At 31.7% G+C, this 25,535-nt stretch overlaps 1 protein-coding gene across 1 annotated transcript; it reads left to right on the top strand.

Moving 5' to 3' along the window:
* The first annotated feature begins 6,838 nt into the window (after positions 1 to 6,838).
* LOC133174085 (CD82 antigen-like) lies at positions 6,839 to 25,041 on the top strand. The gene is made up of 6 exons (XM_061309128.1): positions 6,839 to 6,923; positions 8,813 to 9,058; positions 22,201 to 22,275; positions 23,453 to 23,569; positions 24,612 to 24,812; positions 24,952 to 25,041. Exons 1-6 carry the CDS (start codon positions 6,852 to 6,854, stop codon positions 25,039 to 25,041), a joined length of 801 nt encoding a protein of 266 aa, XP_061165112.1. The 5' UTR covers positions 6,839 to 6,851.
* The last annotated feature ends 494 nt before the right edge of the window (positions 25,042 to 25,535 follow it).

The following is a 25,535-nucleotide window of genomic DNA, read 5'->3' as shown; positions in this document are numbered from 1 at the left end:
ATAACTTTAGATTATCTTTAAAGTGTCTTTTGGGGTTAAATATTAGTCTTGAAGTCAGGGTTCCTTAAAAAGAGATATAATTATTTCAAAGTCATTATCTCGTATCCCCCCCCCCCCCGACATTCATACAGACCTCACATTATTTATATACAAACAAATCAATTTCAATCTGCCTTCCTAAGGAAATGTCAAAGCAATTATAATTCCATACCGGTTTTCCTAATACTGGAAGCTCATACTAGAATGTTAAATAAAAGGGATATGAAGCTTTTTTTTTTAATTTGAAAGGGATTTTGCTAGTTTTGTGTAAGACTAATTTAATTTCAAAACATTGAGAATTGGTGCCAAAATCGGTTATTTGAACACACTTCGTGTAGATAATGAGTGTTTATCTACTTCCTTGTCTCTACTTGAATACAGAACCCTAATATGAAAAAAAACTGTTCTTTGTTTGCGTTTTATGCGTGCAAGAGAACATTAAGCGATATTTATAAATGAATATGATATAAGTATAATCTAAAAGACATTCATGTAAACTTTTTTATTTGCAGAGTTTAAGTATTTAGTTTTCTTTGTATATTTTTAACATTCTAATCATTATGCAAGTTTGTCCTACATGTATAAGTAATTATATACATGTAATTCATATATTCAATTCAGACTTAATGCTAATGGAAAATTCTTCAGTAGGTTTAAATGATTCTATATTTATTTTTTAAAACAATTCATAATAATTTCTGGCTGAGTCTGTTAATTTTCTCACATTGATAAAGTATTTAATATTTCATTAAAGCATTATTAATGTTATACATTACACCCGTCATCTCCTGGTTGTCTCATTTCTTTTCAAAGCATCAACAAAATCAGTATAGTGTGCCTTTTTAATGCGTGCATAACGTATTTTCAGATTGAATTAAACAGATTGAGACAATTAACCTATCATAAAATCCAGTTATTTACACCATATTTCTATTTTTTCAGATCTTGTACAAAATTTCCAAAAACTGCAATGAAATCCAAGAAGTTTGTTCGTTTATTTGTTTGTCTGTCTATTGTCGTTTAACGCCCCTTTCGAGAATTTTTAACTCATATGGAGATGCTACCACTTGCCGGTGGAGAGCTGCAAATTTTGTCCTATACTCGGCACTCAGGGCCATAGAGCAGTGAGGGATCTTTTTCGTGCCAGCACCTACTGCGACACGGGACCTTGGTTTATACGGTCTCATCCGAAGGACCGGTCTCCACGTCCCACATTGGGATTCAAACCCGCAAAGTAAGGATCCATTCATTACTCCGTGACTCTAGAGCAGACGCTCTAACTACTGCGCCACGCGGGCGACTTCCAAGAAGTTGAAATGTCGTTAAGCTGACTGTAAACAGATTTTCGTGATCCCCTTTGACCTGGCTTTTCAAAAGCAATAGGTTGTTTCAGTTATTCTGACATTTCTAGATAAAAGACTATGATAATTACAGGCCAATCTTTACAAAAAGAAAAATGTCAACGAATCCGGCTCATTATACTGCTCTTTTTCGGATCCAATGAGGTTTATCTCTGTTCTTATCTTCATCGTCTTAACTTTCTTTTTTATACAAATCAAAATAGCCCTAATATAAAACCATATTTTATGATCATTGTTGTGAAAGATTTCTCAGGGTTTTTTTTTCTAGCAACATGGTTCCACTCACGGCAGCATAGTGGTAGGGAGTTCGCTTCGTTCTCGGGGGAGGGGGGGGGCAGGTTTTATTCACGTTTGCCATGCCGCGTCAAACCTGCGACGTAGACTGTTTCTTTGCAAAGCGACTGGCATGAAAATTGACAGTTATGGGTCTCTCGGTTGTGACTTTTTAAAAAAGCATGGGTCTCGTAAAGCAGTGGGCGTCGGGACGATAAAAAAAAATCCTCATTGCTCAATAGCTGTAGGTGCTGGGTATAGGACTAAATTTGAATTCCTTCATCGGCATACAGTGACGTCTCTTCATTAGTGAAACGTTCTTGAAAAGGACGTTAAACAACATACAATCACATCAATCTTTCAATAAGGTTTATAAATGAAATTAATGATCAAAGTTAGCTTGATCTTTGGTTTTTGACAAAATTTTGACAAGACTTTACGTATGAATGTAAATCTAACTTGGTTATCTTGTATGATAATATATTTTAAAAAAACCCACACACATGCTAAGAAAAACAATTACAAGCTATAGAACACTTACATTCACAGTGGAAATGGATTACAAAGTATTGGAATTATTGGAAAAAATCGACAGAAAATGATTGGAGAAAAATTTTGAGGAAAGTAAATAAGTTAACCTTTTATTACAAAGTTTAAAGAATAAATATAAAGGTTGTAAATGACCTCTCTTTCACATCATCACCATAACCAAAAGGGTTAGCACATGTACGATACGATTTTTTTTATCTGATGACGTAAATATAGTAAATAATGAGGACCTTTGATCACTAATTTTAAAAGGTCCTAAATTTAGGGAACCCAGATCTTTCAACTGGCGTAAGAATTTCATAAATATCATGGATTCTGTAGAGGACTACGCCAGGCGATGGGCCAGACATGAAAAAGAAGACCTTGACACTTTGTCAGAATGGATTAAATGTATCATATGTATGTTAAAATCGCGCATTAAAAGATTGAGAGGCAATATGAAAACCATCTATCCTTCTGTATTCAATAATCCAGAAGTGAAAAAAGAATTAGATAGATTACATGATCAGTACGTACTGGTCCCTGCTGACAAAGCAGGTAACAACATTGTCTTTGTTTCTAAGGCTCATTATATTAAATGTATTTTAGAGGAACTTGGATTTAATTCTATAAGTGGTAATCCAACTTATACTCATAGTTCCCTTTCTAAGGAAGAAATTCTTCAAAATCATATGTCAGTTTTGAATATTTTTAACATTCCAAACAACCAAAATGAATTCGAAATACCATATTCATATTGGATTCCGAAACTTCATAAAAATCCTTACAAACAAAGATACATAGCGGGTTCCAGTAAATGTTCAACCAAGCCTCTATCTTTACTCCTCACTAAGATATTAACAGTGGTGAAGGAGAAACTTCAAGAGTACTGTGCAACAATATATTCGAGAAGTGGTGTAAATCAGATGTGGATACTTAAAAATTCCAAGGAACTTTTGGAAAATTTGAAATCACAAGATTTTACCAAAATCAACAGCTTAAAAACTTACGACTTTTCAACTCTGTACACAACCATTCCCCACGATAAATTAAAGTCCAGGCTTTTTGAGTAGTTGCTAAGAAAACTTATGCAGCAATATACCTTCATCACCTGCATACGGGGTATATATCTCTCAGTTGATTCGATACGCAAGAGCATGCTCTACGTATGTTCAATTTCTAAAACGAGGTAAATTATTGACAAATAAGTTGATGAAACAAGAATATCAGCTGTCTCGTTTAAAGTCATCATTTCGTAAGTTCTTTGGTCGATACAATGACCTTGTCAGCAAATACAATTTATCATTGAGTCAAATGCTGACTGACGTTTTTCATACTAATTGTTAGGTCATTATTTACACACTGAATTGTCGACGGATTTTTCCGTTATTTCCCGATCATGACAAGGAGCACACGGCGGGTGTGACCGGTCGGCAGGGGATGCTCACTCCTCCATGGCACCTGATCCCACCTCTGATGTTTGGAGGTCCGTGTTTGCTCTGCTCCTATTTTGTATTGTATAATGGACTTTTGAGCTTGAATACTGTTCGTTATCTCCATATATTTCATCTTAAAAATTTCAAACAACCATGCCTCACGATAAATAGAAACTCGGCTGATATCATAGACAACTGCTTCTTAAATAAAAATGGAATTGGGAAATTTTCATATCTTGTGACAGGTTTACAAAATTACCTTTTCAAAAATCCCTCTGATTCTACACACAAATATTCTGAACTTGACGCGTATTATCAATTAACAATAGTTATTTCCATTCATATGTCGACATGATATATCCCAGTGAACTAAAAATAAAAGATACCACAGAGTCTGACACATCTGTTTCATATTTGGATATTTTACTTGAAAAAGTCGTTAATGGTAATCTAAAAACAAAACTTTATGATAAACGTGATGACTTTAGCTTTTCAAACGTCAACCTCCCTTTCTTACGCAGCAATATACCCTTATCACCTCATAACGGGTTTATTTCTCTCAGTTTAATTCGATGTGCAAGAGCAAGCTCTAAGTATGAACCATTTATGAATCGTGGTAAGTTATTGACAATAAAATCGATGAAAAAATATCAACAGTCTCGTTTAAAGTCAACATTTCGTAAGTTCTATGGTCGAAACAATGACCTTGGCAGCAAATGCAATATATCATTGAGTCAAATGTTGACTGACGTTTTTCATACTAATTGTTAGGTCATTATTTACATTTGAATTGTCGACAAATTTTCCCGTTATTTCCCGATCATTACAAGGAGAACATGACGAGTGTGACCGGTCGGCAGAGGATATTCACTCCTCCATGGCACCTGATCCAACCTCTGCTGTTTTTGGAGGTCTGTGTTTGCTCTGCTCCCGATTTGTATTGTTTGAATGGACTTTTGAGCTTGAATACTGTTCGTTATCTCCATATTTCATTAATACTCGTTTTTAACAAGAATGACAAAATGTTTTTAATTAAGAAGTATTGCACCGTACTAAGAGACAACCTTAAACAGGGTAACATTGCATACTTCTTGTGAAAATTATGAGCTTATGTTTTTTCGTAAAAGGTATATTGTGCATAAGTGAGGGAAGTTGACGATTGAAAAGTTAAAATCATCATGTTATCGGTTTAAATGATAGCATTGACAAAGGTCACAAAATTGGTCAATTTCCGATTTTTTTCCCCAAATTTTCGTCAATTTTAAACAACATTTTGCATTAGAAAACAAAGATCACAAGCTTGTCTATCTATCGAATTTTACATATTTTATGTATGAGATACATTACATGCATGAAAATTTTAGATAGGCAAGCTTGTGCTCTATGATTTCAGCAGTTAAAAGCATGTATAAGGACAAGATAGGCTAAGACCCCTTTTTGGTCCCTGGTTTGAGGTGTCTTTTAGAATGATGCAACAGTTTATCAATAAAAACCTGTTGTCACCCCTGCCACAAAATAAGTAATTGTTCCAAGTTATGGAATACACAGAGGTCACAGGAAGGTCAGAACATATGCTATTTTCCGAATTTTCTCATTTTTATGCAAATTTTCATCGATTTTACAACACATTTCGTTTCAGAAAACATAGAGCATAATCTTGCCTATCTGCCAAATTTATATATTTCATACACTAGCATCAGATGCATCTTATGTATAAAAATCTTAGATAGACAAGCTTGTGCTCTATGTTTTCCGAAGTGAAAAGTATCTCAAATTTGACGAAATTCCACCGGAACTGCGGAAATTCGGGAAATTGACCTACTTCCGCACCCTCTTGTGGCCTTCTTGTAAGCTTTAAATCAAAATTAGTTGCTGGTTTTAAAACAAGCATCATTTTAAGTTCCTAACTACAAACTATCACAATTTTAACTGTGTTCTGATTTTTACTTCAAATAAGGGGCCAGATTGGGCCGTTACCATATCTTGTAAAATAGTCCACTTTGGCACTGTCGTGTGGTCTCCATGACTCTTTGAATCAAAATCAACGATAGTTATGAAACAAGCATCAATTAAAGTTCATTATTGCAAACTTTCTCATTTCTTACTTTTTTATTTTTTTCTATCAAATAAAGGCCAATATTTGGCCATTACCACATCTTATCCTTCATACAATTTATTTTTTCGATGCTTCCGAATTCTAAAGTTTGTGAGCGTTATCACCAGCATTCATTTTAGGTAGAATAGCCATCCTTCGGACATGAGCTCTAATAAGTTTATGTGAGAAATCGTCATTTTCTCAAAGAAAATCTATTTTCTATAAAGAGCAACAACAATTATTAGAATAATAATTGTATTTATGTATTTAATGCGTTAATTTATTTAGAGCTTTTCAGTAGGATTTTATGTTTGTAAATTGTGAAAATTCTTAGATCCACGCCTTGGCTGATGTATTAATAGCTTCTAGCCAATGATGGTGGAAGGTCACGTGGTCAGCTCAGCGAGTCATTCAGTTGTATTTTGATACCCGCACGCTGACCACCGCTTACACGAGGCACGTCTATTTTGAAGACCCACCTCCACCCCAGCATTCCTACCCCTTAATATGGTTATTAATGTGTCATGTAAAATTATATTTAGGCCTATTTTGTTTTAATGTGCCATCTTTTTGCTAGCTTGGCCTAATTTGTTTTTGATGTGCCATCTTTTTGCTAACTTTTTCTTATGGTGTTTTGGCCTATTTTGTTTTGATGTGCCATCTTCTTGCTACCTTTTTCTTATGATGTTTTGATTGTATTGTTTTACAGGTACTTTTTTCTAGTAATTTTTGGGGGATCAGACATTATCATATTTTACGTAACTGATAACCAAAACTTGTGAATCTGATCCCCCTCTTGTGTGTTAAATTGTTTATGTTTATACCGTCATTTTAATAAATGACATTATTCATCTCCATGAAAGTGTTTCATTTGACTTGTACAAAATTAGCAAAAACTAGCTGCGGTGAGCTTGCTTATAAGCATTAGAAGACATAAAAAAAGGCTTATTTCTCTTGTAATCATTCAGTCTATGTCAGAAATGATTAAACAAATAAAAAAAAAAAAAGCTTGATGGTCTCAATTTTGTGGTATACTTTATGTCGCTTCCAAAGACTTGGGTACACTTTTATGTTTCTTGATAGAATAATTTCACTTTTCTTCGTAGGCATATTTAAACCATGTGTACTGATAAAACAGGATCCGATTGGAATAAAGAAACTATTTTCTTCATTATCATCAATGTGTTCTTGGTAAGTGTAAGAAAGATTTTTATCCATTATTTATTAAAAGGTACAAAGAAATAATGATTTTTTTTTTCAAAACTAATTTTGTATTTTACATATTACACTTTTCCCGGATGCTGAAAATATTTACGTAATATATATATATATATATATATATATATATATATATATATATATATATATATATATATATATATATATATATATATATATATATATATATATATATATATATATATATATATATATGAATTAAATATCTACATGGATCGTAAGGGTGCCATTAAAAAAATGAAACAATATTCATCGTTTATTTTCCTTAATTTCATGCTTTCTTTAATATCAAAAAATAATTTAAACGATTCTCTATTTTAAAAAAAAGTAACAATAGAAGAAGTCTCATTTATGAGAATGTTAAACTTTTGAGAATCTTAAAATTATTTTTGTTTCAACCCAAACCGATTTCTCTAAATTTTCTTTAGCCAATAATGATTCGATAAATAATCGAAACATGAAACATAATTATATATTATTATAAAATTATTTTTTGTCGAGTAAGTGCTCAATAAAAATTGACCTTTGTTCTTTATATTTTTTATTTTTTACTATATGTGACATTTGAACTATAAAATGCTATATTGATTACAGTAATACATATTATATAGATACTACAAAATTAAATCAATTAAGATCCTTGCTGCAAAGGTCATTGTTTGTTATATATTTTGAGTAACTGTAGAACTCTGATTCCCAAATTGAAATTTAAAATCCCACCTCTGATGTTTTTGGAGATCCGTGTTTGCCCTGCTTCCGATCTGTATCGTTTAAAGGGACTTTGAGATTGAATAGTGTTCGTTATCTCCATATTTCATAAACTTAAAAATGTCAAAAAACAGAGAGTAGGATATTGTTATTTCATTAAGCATTGAAAGGATATCATTAAAAAAGAGTGAAAGATTCAATTTCCGGAAACGAAACAAGAAATAAATCAGAAGAAAGTGGAAAATTATATTTTTTTTACTTTAAACTCTATAATCTCTGATTCAGTACTGTGTAATCTCTGACGATGTTAAATGACTCTTATTGATAATTAAGATTACTCCTCCTGCATTTAATTTTATATTGAATACTCATGATTTTATACGAAACACATAGGAACTTTTCATAAGGTTTTAAGAAATTGTAATTGTTCTGAATGAAAGTGTATTATTTCATCAAACTTTTGCAGGGAATAAGTAGTCATTTACGACGATTTTTAAGGAATCGTCAAAATAAAAAAAACACAGACGTGTTCTAACTTTTATTGATTATCAATTTATTATAAAAAATGATTGTTTGTTTATGTTTTGACTTTTCATAAGGTTTTAAGAAATTGTAATTGTTCTGAATGAAAGTGTATTATTTCATCAAACTTTTGCAGGGAATAAGTAGTCATTTACGGCGATTTTTAAGGAATCATCAAAATAAAAAAACACAGACGTGTTCTAACTTTTATTGATTATCAATTTATTATAAAAAATGATTGTTTGTTTATGTTTTGACTATTTATTTGAAAAATATATGAGAAGGGTGAAAAGTGTAAAAATTAAAAAAAAAAAAATGTCGAAAAGATGAAAACCAATTCTTTCAGAAATATCATGTCATTTTTAAAATTATTACACTCAACTGTCAGAGTTTTGAAATTTTTGGTAATTGTAAGAGGTAGATGAGCAAATATGGCTCGCCTTTTGGTTTTGAACATTTCTTCGTTCGAGCATAATCTGTTTTATGATATAAAAGGTATATTTTCTCGAGAAGAAATGAAAGACATTTCTGTTCTGTTTTGATTGATTTATTATAAATTCAGCATTTGTGAACTGTCAGTGTCTTACTAAAATCCTATTCTGTTTATTCAGTTCCTTTTTGGATTTGGATGGCTGGTAATTGGAGCTGTTGTCCTTGACAGTATCTTACTGAACAGTGACGTCAACACCATTTTGAACACAATTACAGTACTTTCAGGTGGACTTGGCGACAACATCGAAATCCTGTCCATAATGTTGATTCTCGTAGGAGTGCTTATAACCGTAGATGCCGTAATAGCTGTTATAGGTTCTGTCTTACTTAAAGAGAAGAAGGAATGGAAAATATTCTTAATCATAGTAAGAAAGTCAGCTAAACAATTGATTATAGAATGCACTAAACATTTTTCTATGTGCGCACAGGTTTAGTAAGACATATATGAAGGATCATTGTTGAAACATATCATCTAATTGTCAATCCATGAAATTTCCCTTCTGTGAAATTAAGGCCAAAAGTTGCTAAACCGATTGTAATTTACATATAATATTTCAATTAATTTTTGAAATTAAAAGGATTCACACAAGGAAATGAAATTTTACATGAGATTTCCTAAAAGTTTTTCTAGAAAATATTAATATTCTCTATCTCTCTCTCTTTCTCTCTTTTTTTCTCTCTCTCAGTAATGGGTTAAAAGGATTGGTGATTTATATTATGACAACAACAAACCGTACGAAAACATGTTGATCTTCTCTCCATTTGCTTCACTGATCACGATAGTGATAAAAAGGAAATATGATACTCTAGTTCAGATTTTTCATTTTCGTAGATATTGCCCTGTTCCAATTTTTATTTTTAATTGGATATTCAAGTTAGACAACTAATATGTAATTGTCCTATTTAATATCACCCTAATAAAGAAGAAATAAAGCTTAAAGTAAACTACAGTTCCCTTTCAAATTGTATAGATCAGGACCCAGCTCACTATAGAATGATTTGCGCAAACATATTTTACATATGTGTATTATAAAGTGAAATGTGATAGAGGAGAGAGAAACTGGCTGAGTGCGTTAAGCTCAGGAGAGTAATATTTATCACATTTTTATGTAATGTACAGCGACTACATCAGAATTTTGAAGCGTAACAAAGATATGATTATTATCAGATTGAAATCTTCTTAAAAGACAGTGGTCCAGAAAAGAATAATATGAAAGTAGATTAAAGTTTGTTCAAATCCTGAGGGACAATATGGGTTCACAACTGTGTATCAAAGTTTAACATGGTGATTCTATAAAAGAAAAAAAAAATATCTTGAATAATCTTCTCAAAAAGAATTTATATCATTCGAATCAATATTCAGAATCTCAATAATGTACTGGGGATTATATTTTTGTTTTGGTACACAGCACCAACCAGACCCATGTGACAGAAAGCATTGCTAAGAGCAGTACCGGGGACTGCTTTCTGGGACTGCTCTCGGAATGCTGATCTTGACGAACAAAGCAGTCCTAGGGACTGCTGGGACTGCTAGATTTGCTTTCTAGAAGTCTCAAACGATTCCAGAGAAGTCCTGGATTTTGAGAGAACTTTGGAATCAGGTTTGTTCTGGTTGGTACTGTATTTTATAAGGAAAATAAAATATCCTCGGTAACAATTGGGGTTTTAAGAATTAAATTAAAATTTAAATTCCACAGATATTGCTAGTTATTTCCTGTAAACACCGAAAGTGTAAAATCTTGTTAACGGTATTACTTTTATTAAACATTGTCCTAGCAAAAAGGTTTGTTAATGTTACTAAAAGTAGGCATCATGAATGTAAAGTGTCTGCCTTTAACCATATTATTAATCAAAGTACTGAAAATACTGGGAAGCGCTAAGCATATTGCAATAGATGGTTTTCCATCGAGGTAATTTAAGCAAGAGTTATTCCCCATGGACGCCATATTGTAGGTCAACATCTCCAGATCCCTTCATTATTCAACCAAGTTCAATTTGTTATACTTGGCACTGAGGTAACGATAACACCGTTTTCCCTATGAATATACGTTTGTTAAAGCTTCTTTTAATTCTTAATTTCAATATTGTAAATATTTTTCCCCATATATTTCTGGCATGCATGTTTAAAATTGGTTGCTCAAAGAAGAAAATTCTCTACTTTGACCCACAAGATGGCGGCCAAGGGGAATAACTCCAAGGCAAAATACGTCAAAGGAAACCATCTATTTGAAATTCATCAGAATTATTTTGAATTTAAATTGCCTCTTGTATTTGAATTTAAGCAATATCTTGACAGTGCGGCTGCGCTAGGGAGAGCACAGTTGTTTGATACATAATCAAACACGTGAGTCATGAAAATCTCCCGTTGGGATATGAAATTCAACATTGTCTTATGCCTTTTTATTTTAAGCATTTTACATTTTCTTCTTCTGTCAAAAGATCAATCAATTTCACATATATGAAATTGCAAGTAAATATTTCTCCGTTTCTTAAAAAAAAAACCAACAAGATATACAAATTAAATGGCAGATATTTACTCCAAACAGCAATGTATTTCTCAACCCTAATAAAAGAAAAAAGAACATGTAAAACTATTTTCTTTTTCCATCTCCTTATAGGAGTCTATACGAAGTAGCTTTGCGTATAAATCACAATTTATTGGAGGGGGAAGGGGATGGTCGACGAGTTTCCCGATCAAAGTTAGACTATAAATGTAGCTATACATTTGCTGGAAAATGTGTATTTCTAAATAATTTTGGACACTTGAAAATGTCGCTGAAATTCCTCTCATTTATGTGCAACACCGACAGCTAAAATGTTCTAGTGATAATTTTTAATAATAAATTCATTCTGTGTTTACGAGTGTTTTAAATTGAAGATTAGCTGTTAGTAACTGTGATTTAATTTTAGAAACTGCACTCGGAAAATAAACATGTTGTTTGTTTATTGCGTCGATAAATATTTCTTTATTGATAACATAATTATTTATTACAGTTATGAATAAAACATCTCAAAAATATCGAATACATGTGTACTAGTATTCTTACTAAATTGTTTTAGTATATCTATTTTTTCATATTTATAAGCGATTTATAAATTTACGATTTTACAGAAAGTATTTTACAAGAAATACATTAATGGAGTGTGTAAGATATTTACACAATCGCTACAAGCGTCCAGTATTTATAAATGATAAATAAAACTTAGACTATATATTAAATTTTGTTTTGAAAATGCTACAGGTGTGTATTATACATTTTTGACACTTCACATTCATCACGTTGTGCAGCATATCGGCATCATGTTTGTAACAACGTCATGTGACAAAACTCTCTAGAGTTAACGTCCTTTTGTCAGAGATAATTGGTAAATATACATTTTGAGTATAAAGATATTATATTTGTCTTCTTTGTTTGATGATAAAACATTCGGTGCTATCCTGCTTTTATCGCTGATTTTCATATACATGATTTATAATGTATTTGCAACAAATATTTGTCTTTTCTATTGATCTCACAATATGTATATCTGATTTGTAAATATTACTTTTTTAAAATAAAAATTTAATACTTTTCTTCTTCGGATTAGAAATATGTCATTAAATCCCCAAAAGTATTTTGGACTATTGTTGAAATACTTTAAAATGCTTCAGTATTTTTTACGGACGTTTGATGCTTTACACCATTCTTTACTTGTTTATGTACGATTTTAACTACTACGCAAAGCGTGCTTAGAGGGAAAAAATATTCACAGCACTGTTGTGTTAGTTGAAAAGGAATACTGAAAATAATTGCCCGTAATTTTTCTGCTATTTCCATGATAATTCAATAGCCCAAGAAAGAAAATACAGTATATTAATCTCAAGTATTAATAAATCTTCATGAAGTTATACAACATTGTTCTATTCTGTTTTTATGTAGTCCTCATTAAGTTGCTTAGCAGTCAAATCGACAACACGCGCACACCTTTACATAAACTTTTTCTTCCTAGTTTCCTAATACAAGTATTACACTATTTGCTTGACATTTCATCGGCGCTATTCCAGTCCATTGCTAAGAACGTTTAATTAAGGTTTTTGCATTTTTCGCCATATCTTGTACACTGCACACACAATTTTAAAGCACAATATTGCGAGAAATTAGTTTTCTTATTTGAGAGGATTCGTTGAAAACACAGCCACCACGTGCCCTACATGTACGTACAGCCGCAAACTGCCTTTCCTTGCGAATTATTTACACCATATTTTTTTTACCCATATTAGAAGTATAGAGTACAACGCAAGTATAGACAGTCCATGAATGCATTCCAGTCTGTTACTAATTGATACTGAGATGCGAAAATACTTCATTAATAGCTCTCTGCATGGTGCAAGGGTGATAAAAGGATGACTTGTTTTTAGTTACAATGCCTGACATAAGGGTCTAGAGGAAGGGTCTAGAGGAAGAAGTAATAGTTTATATGGATATGAGTTATATAGAACGTACATATGTAAGTACATTGCAAATCAATTTTATGCGAAATTTTCTACTAAATAACTCAATTCTAGTTTGAGTTTTAAAGACTTAGTAAAATCCCATCTGAGTTTTAAAAATATGTACTTATTCAATCATTACATTACATGTACATGACGTACAATAAACCGTTTTTAATTAAGTATTTGCGCCATAGATGCAGCGATTGTTAGCTTCATGGTAAACAAGTAATGAGTGCCGACACGATTTTCAATGAACAACAATGTATAGAGATAAGCATGACAAGAACCGCCCTTTTCTACTAACAGTGGATTTTCGTACAATGTACATGCATATCTTTACCTTGCTAATTGACTCCTATTATTAGAACTGCACGTAACTTAGTATTACACGAAAATAGCCGGAAGAGAGTTGGTAATTTCAAGTTGAATATTTTTAGAAAACCCAGTGGAGTTATCTAACTTGTTTAGTGGCGCTGGATCGCGAACGGAAGTAGATTTACTATGACAGTAAGCGCCCTGCGCTGCGCTTAGCGCTTAAAAAAGAATAGTTCAGATAATTTCTTTTCCCTGAAGATACATGTACGTTTATTTTTCATATCCTATGTTCAAAACTATACATTAAATAAGAAAAGAATTGATCACATGAACAGTGACGGTGATGGTCATGCTTTAGATCACAGAGCAACTAGTCGGGGTTTGGGTATGTAAAAATGTTTTTGTGTCTCAACATTTGCACTGGTGTTTATAATCATATTTGCATCCAAAAAGTGCGATTCTTACCGTTTGTGATATAAAAGGCAATATTGCAATGAAATAAAAGGTGAACAAGGTGAGAACTCCTCACAGATACGAGGTCCTGGTTCAACGTCTTTATTGTAAGCGGTCACTGGTGAATTGAGCCACATGTCGGTAACTGACATCAGCCTACAGACAATAAGGGCAAAGATGGACGCATTCAATAACCTACAAGATTCAGTAAACAATTTACAAAAAGTTTTATGGAATTAAAGTCTAGATGATAGAATAAGTTACATGGCCCAACAAAATGAAGACAATCAATCTGAAATTTAGCTCTAAAAAATAGAAAATGCCACTCTCCGCAAGGAACTTCAACTGTTAAAATCCATCGTGGTTAATTTGGACAGGAGAATGACACAACAAGAAAATGAAATTGTAGACTTAAGAGGAGGATCAATGAGACATGACATTTTTATTCATCATTTGGCAGAAGAGGAAAACGAAAGTCGCAATTCAAAAGTTCACCAACTCATTAGTGTTCAATTTTATCAAAATTCATCGCATCGGGTCTCACCTGTTGGGAAATAAACCTAGAACCATCACTGGGAAGCTGCAAAACTTTAATGACAAAGACCGGATTTTCACAGCACAGCCCAAAGAGCTTTGCGAGAAAAAGATAAAAAAAAGAAGAGCACTTTACCGTTTTATATTACGCTACAAACACCAATACAAATCAACGAGAGTAGAAGGAGGCTACGGGAGATAAACACACAATACAGGATTGACAACGTTGAGACAAATATAATTTGAAAAAAAGTGATGTATCCAAACAGATATATAAATATCGGATAAAGTTACAACACATAGAGCTGAAGATCTGCTATTTGTGTACGAAGCAGAGGAGGAAAACTTAAACTAGATAGATTTAGTGCTAGGTGATAGTATCCATGAGGGTGGCAATGTTTTCACTGCGGTGGCAACAAATGTGAATACATACGCAAAGATTAGACACTTTTGCGGACAAAAAATCATTAGTGACCTAGAAATGTTGGCGCGCATCATTACGTCCTAGCCTATGGAATACAAGACGCACAAGGAAACGTCAGGGATGGATACTGTGACGATGGAGAATACGGCGCAGGGCGGAGAGCAGTCCGACGTTTGGTAAATCAAAAGTGCCGCCAATGTAGCTTTTGTCATTTCCAGAAAATGAGAAAATCATATTGGGCCCATGCGCTTCGATATCATTTGTGATACAGTGTTTATTGCTGCCAATAAACTCTGAAGGAATATGACCATGCCCTCATTCACTGTATAACATCATTTCGGTAATGTTTACATAGTGGTAATACATTCTAATGTATAATAATTATTACAATAATATTATGTAGTTGTTTGTATGCCAGTGAATACACGCGTAGACCTTTCTTCACGCACGTATATACAAGTAGATATTTATGCATCTCATTTTTGATGCTGTTTGCTAATGTTTATAAAATTATTTATTTTTTCTCTATTCTTGCTTTATTTTTTTTTCAGGAATTTAATTTCAGTTCTATTTTGACAAAAAATATATAAAAGTATAAAATCTTATTTTCTTCTAGTCTTCTGCAATTTTGTAAAAGCTACAACTTTATCTTTTTTTAATCGTTCCTTTGTATATTTTAAGGAAAGCATAATTACTATATTCGTTGCTTTTTTTACAGTAAAAAATTGTATAAAAGTATGTATTTTTTTCGGACGTTTATAGGGAACCCGGATGAAATATAGAGTAAGGGACAGTATTCAAGCACTAAGTCTATTTAAACAATACAAATCGGAAGCAGAGCAAACACAAACCTCCAAAAGCATCAGAGGTGGGATCAGGTGCCACTGTGGAGTGAGCTTCTACTGCCGACCGGACACACCAGCCGTGTGCTCATTGTCATGATCGGGAAAACGGAAAAATCCGTTGACAATTCAGTATGTAAATAATGGCTTAACCATTAGTATGTTAAATGTCAATCAGCATTTGACTTAATGATAGGTGACAAGGTCTTTGTATCGATTATAAAACTTGCAAAATAATTACTTCGAAGGAGACTGTTGATATCCCTGTTTCATCTACTTGTTTGTCAATAGCTTGCCTCGTTTTAGAAATTGTTCATACATTGAGCATTTTCTTGTGTATCAAATCCACTGAATGACTTAAACCCCAAATGAAGGTGATAATGTATATTGCTACATAAATAAGGGAATTTGACGATTGAAAAGTTGAAGTCATCACGTTATTCATAAAGCTTTGTTATCAAGCTACCATTAACGTCTTTTTCTATAAAATACCCAAATATGAAACAGATGTGTCAGACTCTGTGGTTCTTTTATACCAAGCACAATTATATACAGATATTGAAAATCTTTGGTTAGTTGGTCCAGATTTTACTTTTAATTTATGTAAGAGAATAACAAACAATTGTTGCACAGATGTCTTTAGAAGTAGACTAAATAATACAAAAATATTTGAAGAACACATATTGTAATATCAAAAAATCAAAATGGGCAGGTATTCTGTTTTTCTTCAAAGTTCTTTTTTCATCAGTGACTTGTTCGACTTCGATAAGATTTTTTTTAACCTTGATACTTTTAAAGAACTCAATGTAAAAAAAAAAAAACAAACTTTATTGAATAATCTGGTTTGAAACGGGCAGTGTTGGACAGATTTTTGAATAGAAACTAAATGAATGTGATACTTATGGACCAAATATAAGATGTTCCTTAACAGCATGACATATATAACATTCTTGTTAAAAGAAAGAAAGAAAAAAGTACTTCAATTTTAAAATGGAATGAAGATGGCTATATGTTCACTTTCACTATATGTAGTAAAATTTTTAAACTCCCATTGAAAGCAAGAATCAAAACCTCATCGGTTTCAATTTCAAAATTTGCATAGAATAATTCCAACAAATTCAATTTTTTTTTGGAATATGGAGATAACGAACAGTAATCAAACTCAAAAGTCAGAGGTAGGAACAGTTGCCATGGAGGAGTAGGCATCCCTTAGGATAAAGAGTTCCCAGTTTGCAGTTTTCTCAGCGTGACATTGAATTAATTGAATATATATTTTTTGAATATTATTTCTACTTCTATTTCAATTTTTCACTGTTCTACCAAGCCTTTATCTATACTCCTCACTAATATATTTACAGCAGTGGAGAACAAGAGTATATTCAAGAAGTGGTGTAAATCAGTTATGGATACTTAAAAGCTCCAAGGAACTTTTAGAGAAAAAAAAATTAAATCACAAAATTTTATGAAAATCCGTAACATAAAAAAAACCACGATAAATTAAAGTCCTGGCTTTTTGACATCATAGGCAGTTGCTTTTTCTATAAAAATGGAACTCTTTAATATACTTACTTTGTCATTGGTCATTTGCAAAATTATTTTGATAAAAAGCATTCTGATTGGCCACATAAGTACTCTAAAGTTGAAAGATGCTTGAGTTTCTGATTGATAATATCCATATATTTTTGGAGATCAGGTCCTTCAACATTCTGTTGGAAATATCATGGATACCAATTGCACCCCCTTGTTAGCAGACCTATTTTGTATTCATATTAAGCAGAATTTATTCAAAATCTTATACATAAGGAAAAAAAAAACCCTTCAACTCGAAATTTAGATACATGTATATCGACGATGTAATATCAATTAACAATAGTTACATTTAGATATATCGACGACGTGTTATCAATTAACAATAGTTACTTCAATTAATATGTCAACTCGATATATCCGACTGAGCTTGAAAAAAAGATACCATAGAGTGTGACACATTTGTTTCATACTTGGATATTTTACTAGAAAAAGTTTTTAATGGTAACCTAACAATAAAACCTTATGATGAACATGATGACTTCAATTTTTCAATCGTTAACTTCCCTTACGTATGTAGCAATATACCCTTATCACTTGCATATGGGTTTTTGTCTCCCAGTTGATTCGATACGCAAGAGATGCTCTACGTATGAACAATTTCTAAAAAGATGCAAGCTATTGACAAACAAGTTGATGAAACAAGGATATCAACAGTCCGGTTTGAAGTCATCATGTCGCAAGTTTTATGGTCGATACAATGACCTTGTCAGCAAATACACCCAACATAAAGTCAAATGCTGACTGACGTTTTTCATACTTGTTGTTAGGCCATTATTTACACATTGAATTGTCTATTGATTTTTTCGTTTTCCCAATCTTGACAAGGAGCACAAGGCGGGTGTGACCAGTCGAAATGGGACGCTTACCTCTCTATAGCACCTGATTGCACCTCTTATTTTTGCTTTGCATCCGGTCTTTATTGTTTAATTGGGTTTTAAGCTTGAATACTGCTTGAATACTGTTCGTTATCTCCATATTTCATTAGTAAAAGGGCTTGAAGTGATATTCAAGAGTGGTTTTTGTCCAAGTTTAAATTATCTGCATTTTATATTCTTTGGAAAATATAAAATAATCTCTAATAAAGAACAAAATCTAATTTCTCTGATAATCAAACATTATATTAAATAAATTTTGTTCAAGTGAATATAAAACCATCCAGTTCTAAGTGCAATGGCTCTAAAAAAAATTATTTGTTAGATTTGCATAATTTTATAAACCTAGGGTATTTTCTCTCTCCTTTTCTTTCTCTCTTTCTGAAATATACTTAATTAGATGGAATAATATAAGGACATTGTTTTTTTTTTTAATTTATAAACTTTTTAGGATTGTTTACTGTGTAATTCATACTGCAGCAAGAATGATATTCCTCCCAGATATGTAAAACAAAATAAGTTAACTCAATATTGTGTCTTTGATATGCATCCAATTTCAAAGCAACACACTGAGAAGTCCTTTTCATGATTTGTTACAAATGTCACATGGAACTCTTATTATTCAAAAACATATAAGTTCTTCACTTAAATCCTTCATAATGAAATATGTGGAGATAACGAACAGTATTCGAGCCCAAAAGTCCATAAAACATAACAATATAGGAGCAGAGTGAATGCGGACCTCTAAGACATCAGAGGTGGGTTCAGGTGCAATGGAGGAGTGAGCATCCCTGCCGAATGATCAGACCCGCCGCATGCCCCTCGTCATGATCTGGTAAAATACACGACGGTCTTGAGATTATGCAAATATGAATTGAATTGAATTATATTTTACATTTAATATATTTTGTAATTTGAAAACAAGTCAATGAACCCTCAACTGATTTGTTGAGAAAAGTAAACATTCCCCTCATTGTATAATTATCATACATGAGCCTCTACATAAAGTTTTAACTTATGTGAAACTTCATCATATTGTGTTAATTAATGTTCGTCAAAACCAAGACCTCCATGGGTAGAATGGGTTTACAATAAGGGATCAGAGTTTTGCATGAGAATGTATAGGAGAAAAATCTTCAAAAATAGACAAAAAAAAACTTATGTGAAAACTTTACATTATAGTGTAGAATCAAATATGGTCTCTCAAAACTCTACTCCTTCTTAAGCTTTGACATTGGATTTCATTATTAATTGGAGCACATGCAAGTATACTATAATTAGAATCATAATTCTGTTTATCGGTTTTTGATTTCCTTTGAGACACTGTTGCCTTGGTAAGTTAAAAAACCCCAACATTTTTGTGAAATTCATTCAATTTGCTACTCCTCCTAGAGGTTTGGTTCGATTAGAACGACTTTTTGCAGAATCAGCCATTAATAATATACATAATTTAATGTTAATCTATTTGCCCCCTAAGATGAAAATGAAAATTCCAAAATCTTATTGCACATCTACAGGAAACCATCAATTATCTTCAAATAGATTATTATGCTTCTACACTAATTATAAGAGAAGTTCTGGGAACCAAGGTCTTTTTGTATTTAAAAAAGTCATTTTTGACCCTAATTTGACCCCCAGGGTGAAAATGAAAATTCCAAAACCTTATTATATCTCTACAGGTCACCACCAATTGTCTTTCAAAAGATGATTAGGCTACTGCATAAAATTTAATAGGACTTCTGGGAACCAGGGTATTTTTGTATTAAAAAAAATACGCAATTTTTCTACCCCCATTTGACCCAAATGTTGAAAATGAAAATTCCAAAGCTTACCTGGATATCTACAGGACACCACCAATCATCTTTGAAAAGATGATGCTGGTTTAGATTAGGCTACTGCATGAAATATAAGGAGAGTTAAATAAATAAAATATAAAGAAAGAAAAGAAAATCAAAAAAGTAAAAAAAAAAAAAAGAATTTAAAAGGTCTTATAGTATATTAATCATTTTTATTAAATTAAATAAGAACGTATGAAAATTGAGAAAATTTGTACCTTAAAAAATGTAATGCTTTTCACTCACTTTAATGCCACTTTGTTAGAGATATAGGTATTTCCCTCAAAGAAAAATCCATCGTAAATGTTTGGACATATCAATATAAGCATTCATTTGTCGGATATATCAGAAACGAACCATGCATATTCATATTCCCAAAGAGTAAAGTAGTTAATCATTGAAAAATGTAAAAGAAAGTGTCCTGTAATTCTTTAAATTGCTGAACAAATTCCCATAACAATTTGATGTAAATAAATAATTTATGAAATTAAATATGAAGATTACGAACAGTTATCAATGTCAAAAGTCCATTGAAACAATATAAATTTGGAACAGAGCAAACACAGACCTCATAAAAACATCAGAGGTGGGATCAGGTGCCATTGCCATGGAGGAGTGAGCATCCCCTGCCAACCGATTACACCCGCCGTATGCTCCGTGTCATGATCGGAAAAAATGGAGAGAAAAAATTCGTTGACTTTTCTATGTGAAAATAATGGCCTAACAACAAGTATGAAAAACGCTAATCAGCATTTGACTTAATGATAAGTTGTATTTGATGACATTGTATCGACCATTAATCTTCCCGTGTGTAGAAGTTCCAAGTCCCCATTGATTCTCATTTGGAAGTCACTTGGAAGTACTTTGAAGTATTTAGAGGCATTTGGAATTCCAAGTACTTCCAAGTCATTCGGAAGAATTTTATTTGGAAAAATCTGAACTTAATTTGTAATCTGGAATCATATGGAAGTGCAGAGATGAAAAGTATAAATATTTAAGGAGCAGATGTTATGTTATCAGCTGATCGGGCTCGAGGTCTTGTCTCGAGTTCGAACTAGGGGATTTTGAATCAGGCGGTTCAAACCTAAACAGTGTTACATCATGATCACATTAAAGGAGGATTGATCTTCTATGAAGTATATGTAATTCAATGGGATGATTAATATCTTTTAAGTTTATGATTCCTTCAGTGGTATCTTCTTCATTTTATGTCGCACTTCTCTTGGAAAAAAGAGACCGTATCAGATTGATCATTGCTGAAACTGTGAAAAGTGTCAATATTTTTTTGGAATTACTCGTCTTTTTGATAGATGTACCTGATGATAATACAACTTGTTTGACTTAAATTACTTTCGTAAAAACATGAACCCAGGAAATACCATATTTTTTAATTGTGACTCGGATTTGAATTTTAAAAATTATCATACATATTTTAATATCAAAAACAGTTTTAAATACCAGGAAGGTATATCTGTTTCAAATGCAATGAATATTAAACAAAAGATTAAATGATGCCAAAAGTACAGTGTTTTGTAGTATATATATATTATCGAATCGCTGGTTGTTTCTTATTTGAACAACATGTTTAAATATAAGCCAATGAAATCTTGCTTTGATTGGATGAATAGCATTTGTTTTAGTGATTGGGAAGTCATTTGGAAGCAACTTGGGAGTCATTTGGAAATTTCTAGAAAAACCTGAGATTTAGTCATTCGGGAACAATTGGAAGTAACTTGAAAGCCATTTTGAACCATTTGTTTCAATACTCCGAATGGTGATTTGAAAATTCCAAATTAAAAATATCAAGTGATTTACTTGGAAATTCCAAATGCAACTTGGAACTTCTACACAAGGGTTGCGAATTGATGACTTCAAACGAAACTGTTGATATCATTGTTACATAATTTTTTTGTCTATAGCTTGCCTCGGTTTAGAAATTGTTCATACTTTGAGCATTTTCTTGCGTATCGAATCAACTGATATGCAGGTGATAAGGGCATACACTACATAAAAAAAGGGACTTTAAGTAATATTTAATATTCAGAACTTCAATGAAATTCATAAAATCACAAAATGCATCGGCACAGAGTATTGTGAAATTAAAGACGTTTACAACAGATAAATTCTATCATGATGAAATTATTTACGATTTTATTTTTTTCTTACAGTATTCTGTTTTTGTTGCTGTATTATTTGTGTCAATGATAGTGGTCTTTGGGCTGTGGATTCACATAGGAACAAAGGTACAGAATAGCTGCCATTATTCACAAGTGCTCAAGAAAAGGCCCCCCAACCCCTATTTGTATACCACTCAACAACAGGGGGTTTTCAACCGTTTTATACACTTTTCTGCTAGCAGACAATTTTATAGTGTTCAAAATGAAATTAAATGAATGAATAAAATTAGAATAAACGTTACGAAAATTCTTTTTAATTTTTTTTTTCACGTTCTATTTTTACAACAAAAAAAAATGCAACATTATGGATTATTTATTTCATTTATGAAGCAAAACACATAAAAACCTGGTTGGATATGCCTCCTTAGTGTCCTTGTCCATAATTTTAAAGATCTAAAATTCGCGTAAGGACTGTTGCTGTATGGTATTTAGAGGTACTTTAGCAGTTGTTTTTATTTTTTATTTGACAAAAATTGTGTTTATGAAGAAGAAGGTACGGTTTTATCAATATTGTGCCCTATAAATTTAATGTCTTCAAAAAAGATTTGAAACTTGCTGATGTATTAGTTGAGTATTGACTTTGATAAATCAAGAAAGGATATGGTATGAAGGAATAATATTCTAGAAATATAACGTCATTAATTTCATGCATTTCTCTATTCTAAACGGAAAAAGCCTCAAAATAACCCATATCAAGGGTTATTTTCCTTAAGAAAATAGTGTCCACAGCCGTCATCCACTTTAATTTTCGGATATATTGTGTGAAATTCTTTGAAAAATCACATATCTCAAAATCTTTGTGGGCGATGCCTGTGGACAATATTATCTGAAAGAAAATTCCAGTGAAAATTGGTGTTTTCTGCAACTTTTTAAGAAAATACGGGAAAATACAAAAGTTTATGACGTCAAATTAGCATTTAAAAGGTCGTGTGAGAAAAATGATTTGAATGATCTTTCTGCAAGGAATTTCAATGATTCAGAAAGCATGAGTTTTATTATTTTTTTTTTTACATCACTTTCATATTTAAGAAAACACCGGGCAACATTTGTATTGAAACCGTACCTTGTTCTTCCTTTCATATATTTAGGAATCTGCAATATATATGTTATTATTCTTTATAGAATGTGCCTTTGTGAGAGGTCTTATTTTACCTATGTTAACTTCTCAAAAAACATTTTCTTTAAATATATTCGAAAATTTATACATAACTGTTTTTGTTTTTTATTTTTGTTTTTACGAAAGATAAAAGAGGACGGAGCAAAAGTTCAGATGGTCAGTAACTTATACATAGACTTTACAGAAGATGCAATCAGCAGTTCAGAAACAAAATCGAATTCATGGAATAGGGTGTTTATGGACGTATGTATTCTCTAAATAGAACCAAATATATGTTTCAGAGACAGATTTTTATTCAACATTTATAAAAACATTATGATTAAAGCAGAACTCAAGTTTTCTATAACCTGATGTTGAAGTGATGTATTTATAAATAAATCAAACTGTTCTACTTTTGTAGTTTTAAGTCTCTTGTTCGTATGTAGCAATTTAATTTTTCCCACTTCCCATCATATGTTGATTGTGTGACTTATTTTCCTTTTAAAATAGCGTTGTATTGTTTCAAAAAACTATAATTACTCAAATTATTACAGCTAACTGATTGCAGTTTGTATTGATGGTAATATATATTTGCAAAGAAATAATTTTCGGTGGTTATTCGAATATATAAAATAGAAAAAAAACTTTGTTTAGATTGAATTCTTTGAACATCAAGGCTCACTTCAGACAAAATATGCATAAATTGGCAATATGTATGATTAAAATTCAACAAAATTTATTTAAATGATCATCTCTGAAAGGATATTCAGATGGGTGCGTTGTTTTAAAATTAACGCTACAGTGTGCCAATTTTTTCATAACGTATGACATTTTGATAAACTTTATACTTTTTCACAATATTTTATAATTAAAACAAAAATTTTACCGATTCTTAATAAAGTTTCTTTGATAAACAAGATCACCAAATATTTTACAATTATAACACAATTATTATATATTGTGAATAATCTCAGAAATATCAATTTTTTTTATGATAAATAAGAATTACAGAGGTGTTCGATTTCTATCTTCATCATAAGATTTTTTCATACCTATAATTCTTGATGTTTTGAAAAAAAAGTTCAAATCATTAAGATAAATGTAATAGCTTTAATCTGATTTGCATTTAATCAATAATAAAACACTGTCCTGAGCAGTTTTGTCAGATGTTAATAGTGTATATTAAATAAATCAACATCACTTTACTTTTTATCAAACGTTTTTTAACAAATATCAACTCTTATACCCTTCTGTTCTATCGAAAACTAAATATTTTGAAAATATTCATTTTCAATACGCTGTTTAGCTGGACTGTTGTGCGGTATATCCAGTGTTCAGCACATCTAATGACTTTGACCTGACTCCTTGGTGTACCACAAGTGGAGAATGTCAACAAACGAATTCACAAATTCCCAAGACCTGCTGTAATGGTGTCACAGAAAGCACTTACACTTCAGCTCCGTCAGCCTGCCATGCAACCGTAAAAAGTGGAACATATAACTCCAAAGTAATTTAATATTACAAAAAATATTTTCTGCAGCAAAGAGAGAGAGAGAGAGAGAGAGAGAGAGAGAGAGGAAAGAGAGAGATTATTGCATTTTGTATCTTATTCGTTGAACATTTAAAGAAATAACATTATTTTACAGGGATGTCATGAAGTTTTAAAGAATGAAATAGATCGTTATCTCCCAGCTGTAATTGCTATTGGTGTGTTACTTTTTCTGACTGAGGTATGACTAAGAATTTATTAAATCACTTTCTAATATGACATGATATAAACATGTATCTATATTTTTAAGTGTCAGTCTTACGTAAAAGCACATTAAATATGTACACTGTATTCGTTTTTATGGAAATGGTAAAATATGAAAGAAGCTTAACTTTATGAGAGTAAATACAAACACAGACACAATAAATAGGTTAAATGTTGTTAGAGAGCAGATTTTGATATGAAGCATATATATATATTTCAGATACTTGCTGTTATCCTAGCTGTCTTTGTATATCTGAAAAAGAAGAGTAATGTAGGATCATAAAGCTAACAAACATTTTGAAAGAATAATGCGTTATGTAAAATATTTTATAATTTTAATAAATAAATCTAATAGAACGTTGAGGATAATAAACAAAGTATTATCAAAATCTGTAACATTGTCTAAATTATTTTGTTTCTTCTGTTAGCCTATAGTTTGAAGTGCCACTCACTATAACCAGTCATGTGAAATTTCAT

The sequence above is a fragment of the Saccostrea echinata genome, unplaced genomic scaffold (genome assembly GCF_033153115.1).
Source record: "Saccostrea echinata isolate AGI-Se365-2 ecotype Australia unplaced genomic scaffold, CSIRO_AGI_Sech_v1 ptg000057l, whole genome shotgun sequence".
Lineage (NCBI taxonomy): Eukaryota > Metazoa > Mollusca > Bivalvia > Ostreida > Ostreidae > Saccostrea > Saccostrea echinata.
This window is presented reverse-complemented; position numbering and strand designations above follow the sequence as displayed.

Excerpts from the sequence above, each read along its gene's own strand:
- LOC133174085 (XM_061309128.1), top strand. The coding sequence starts at position 6,852 with ATGTGTACTGATAAAACAGGATCCGATTGGAATAAAGAAACTATTTTC. Across the intron at positions 9,059-22,200 it reads GGAAAATATTCTTAATCATA|TATTCTGTTTTTGTTGCTGT; the intron begins GTAAGAAAGTCA and ends TTTTTCTTACAG. Across the intron at positions 24,813-24,951 it reads GTGGAACATATAACTCCAAA|GGATGTCATGAAGTTTTAAA; the intron begins GTAATTTAATAT and ends ATTATTTTACAG.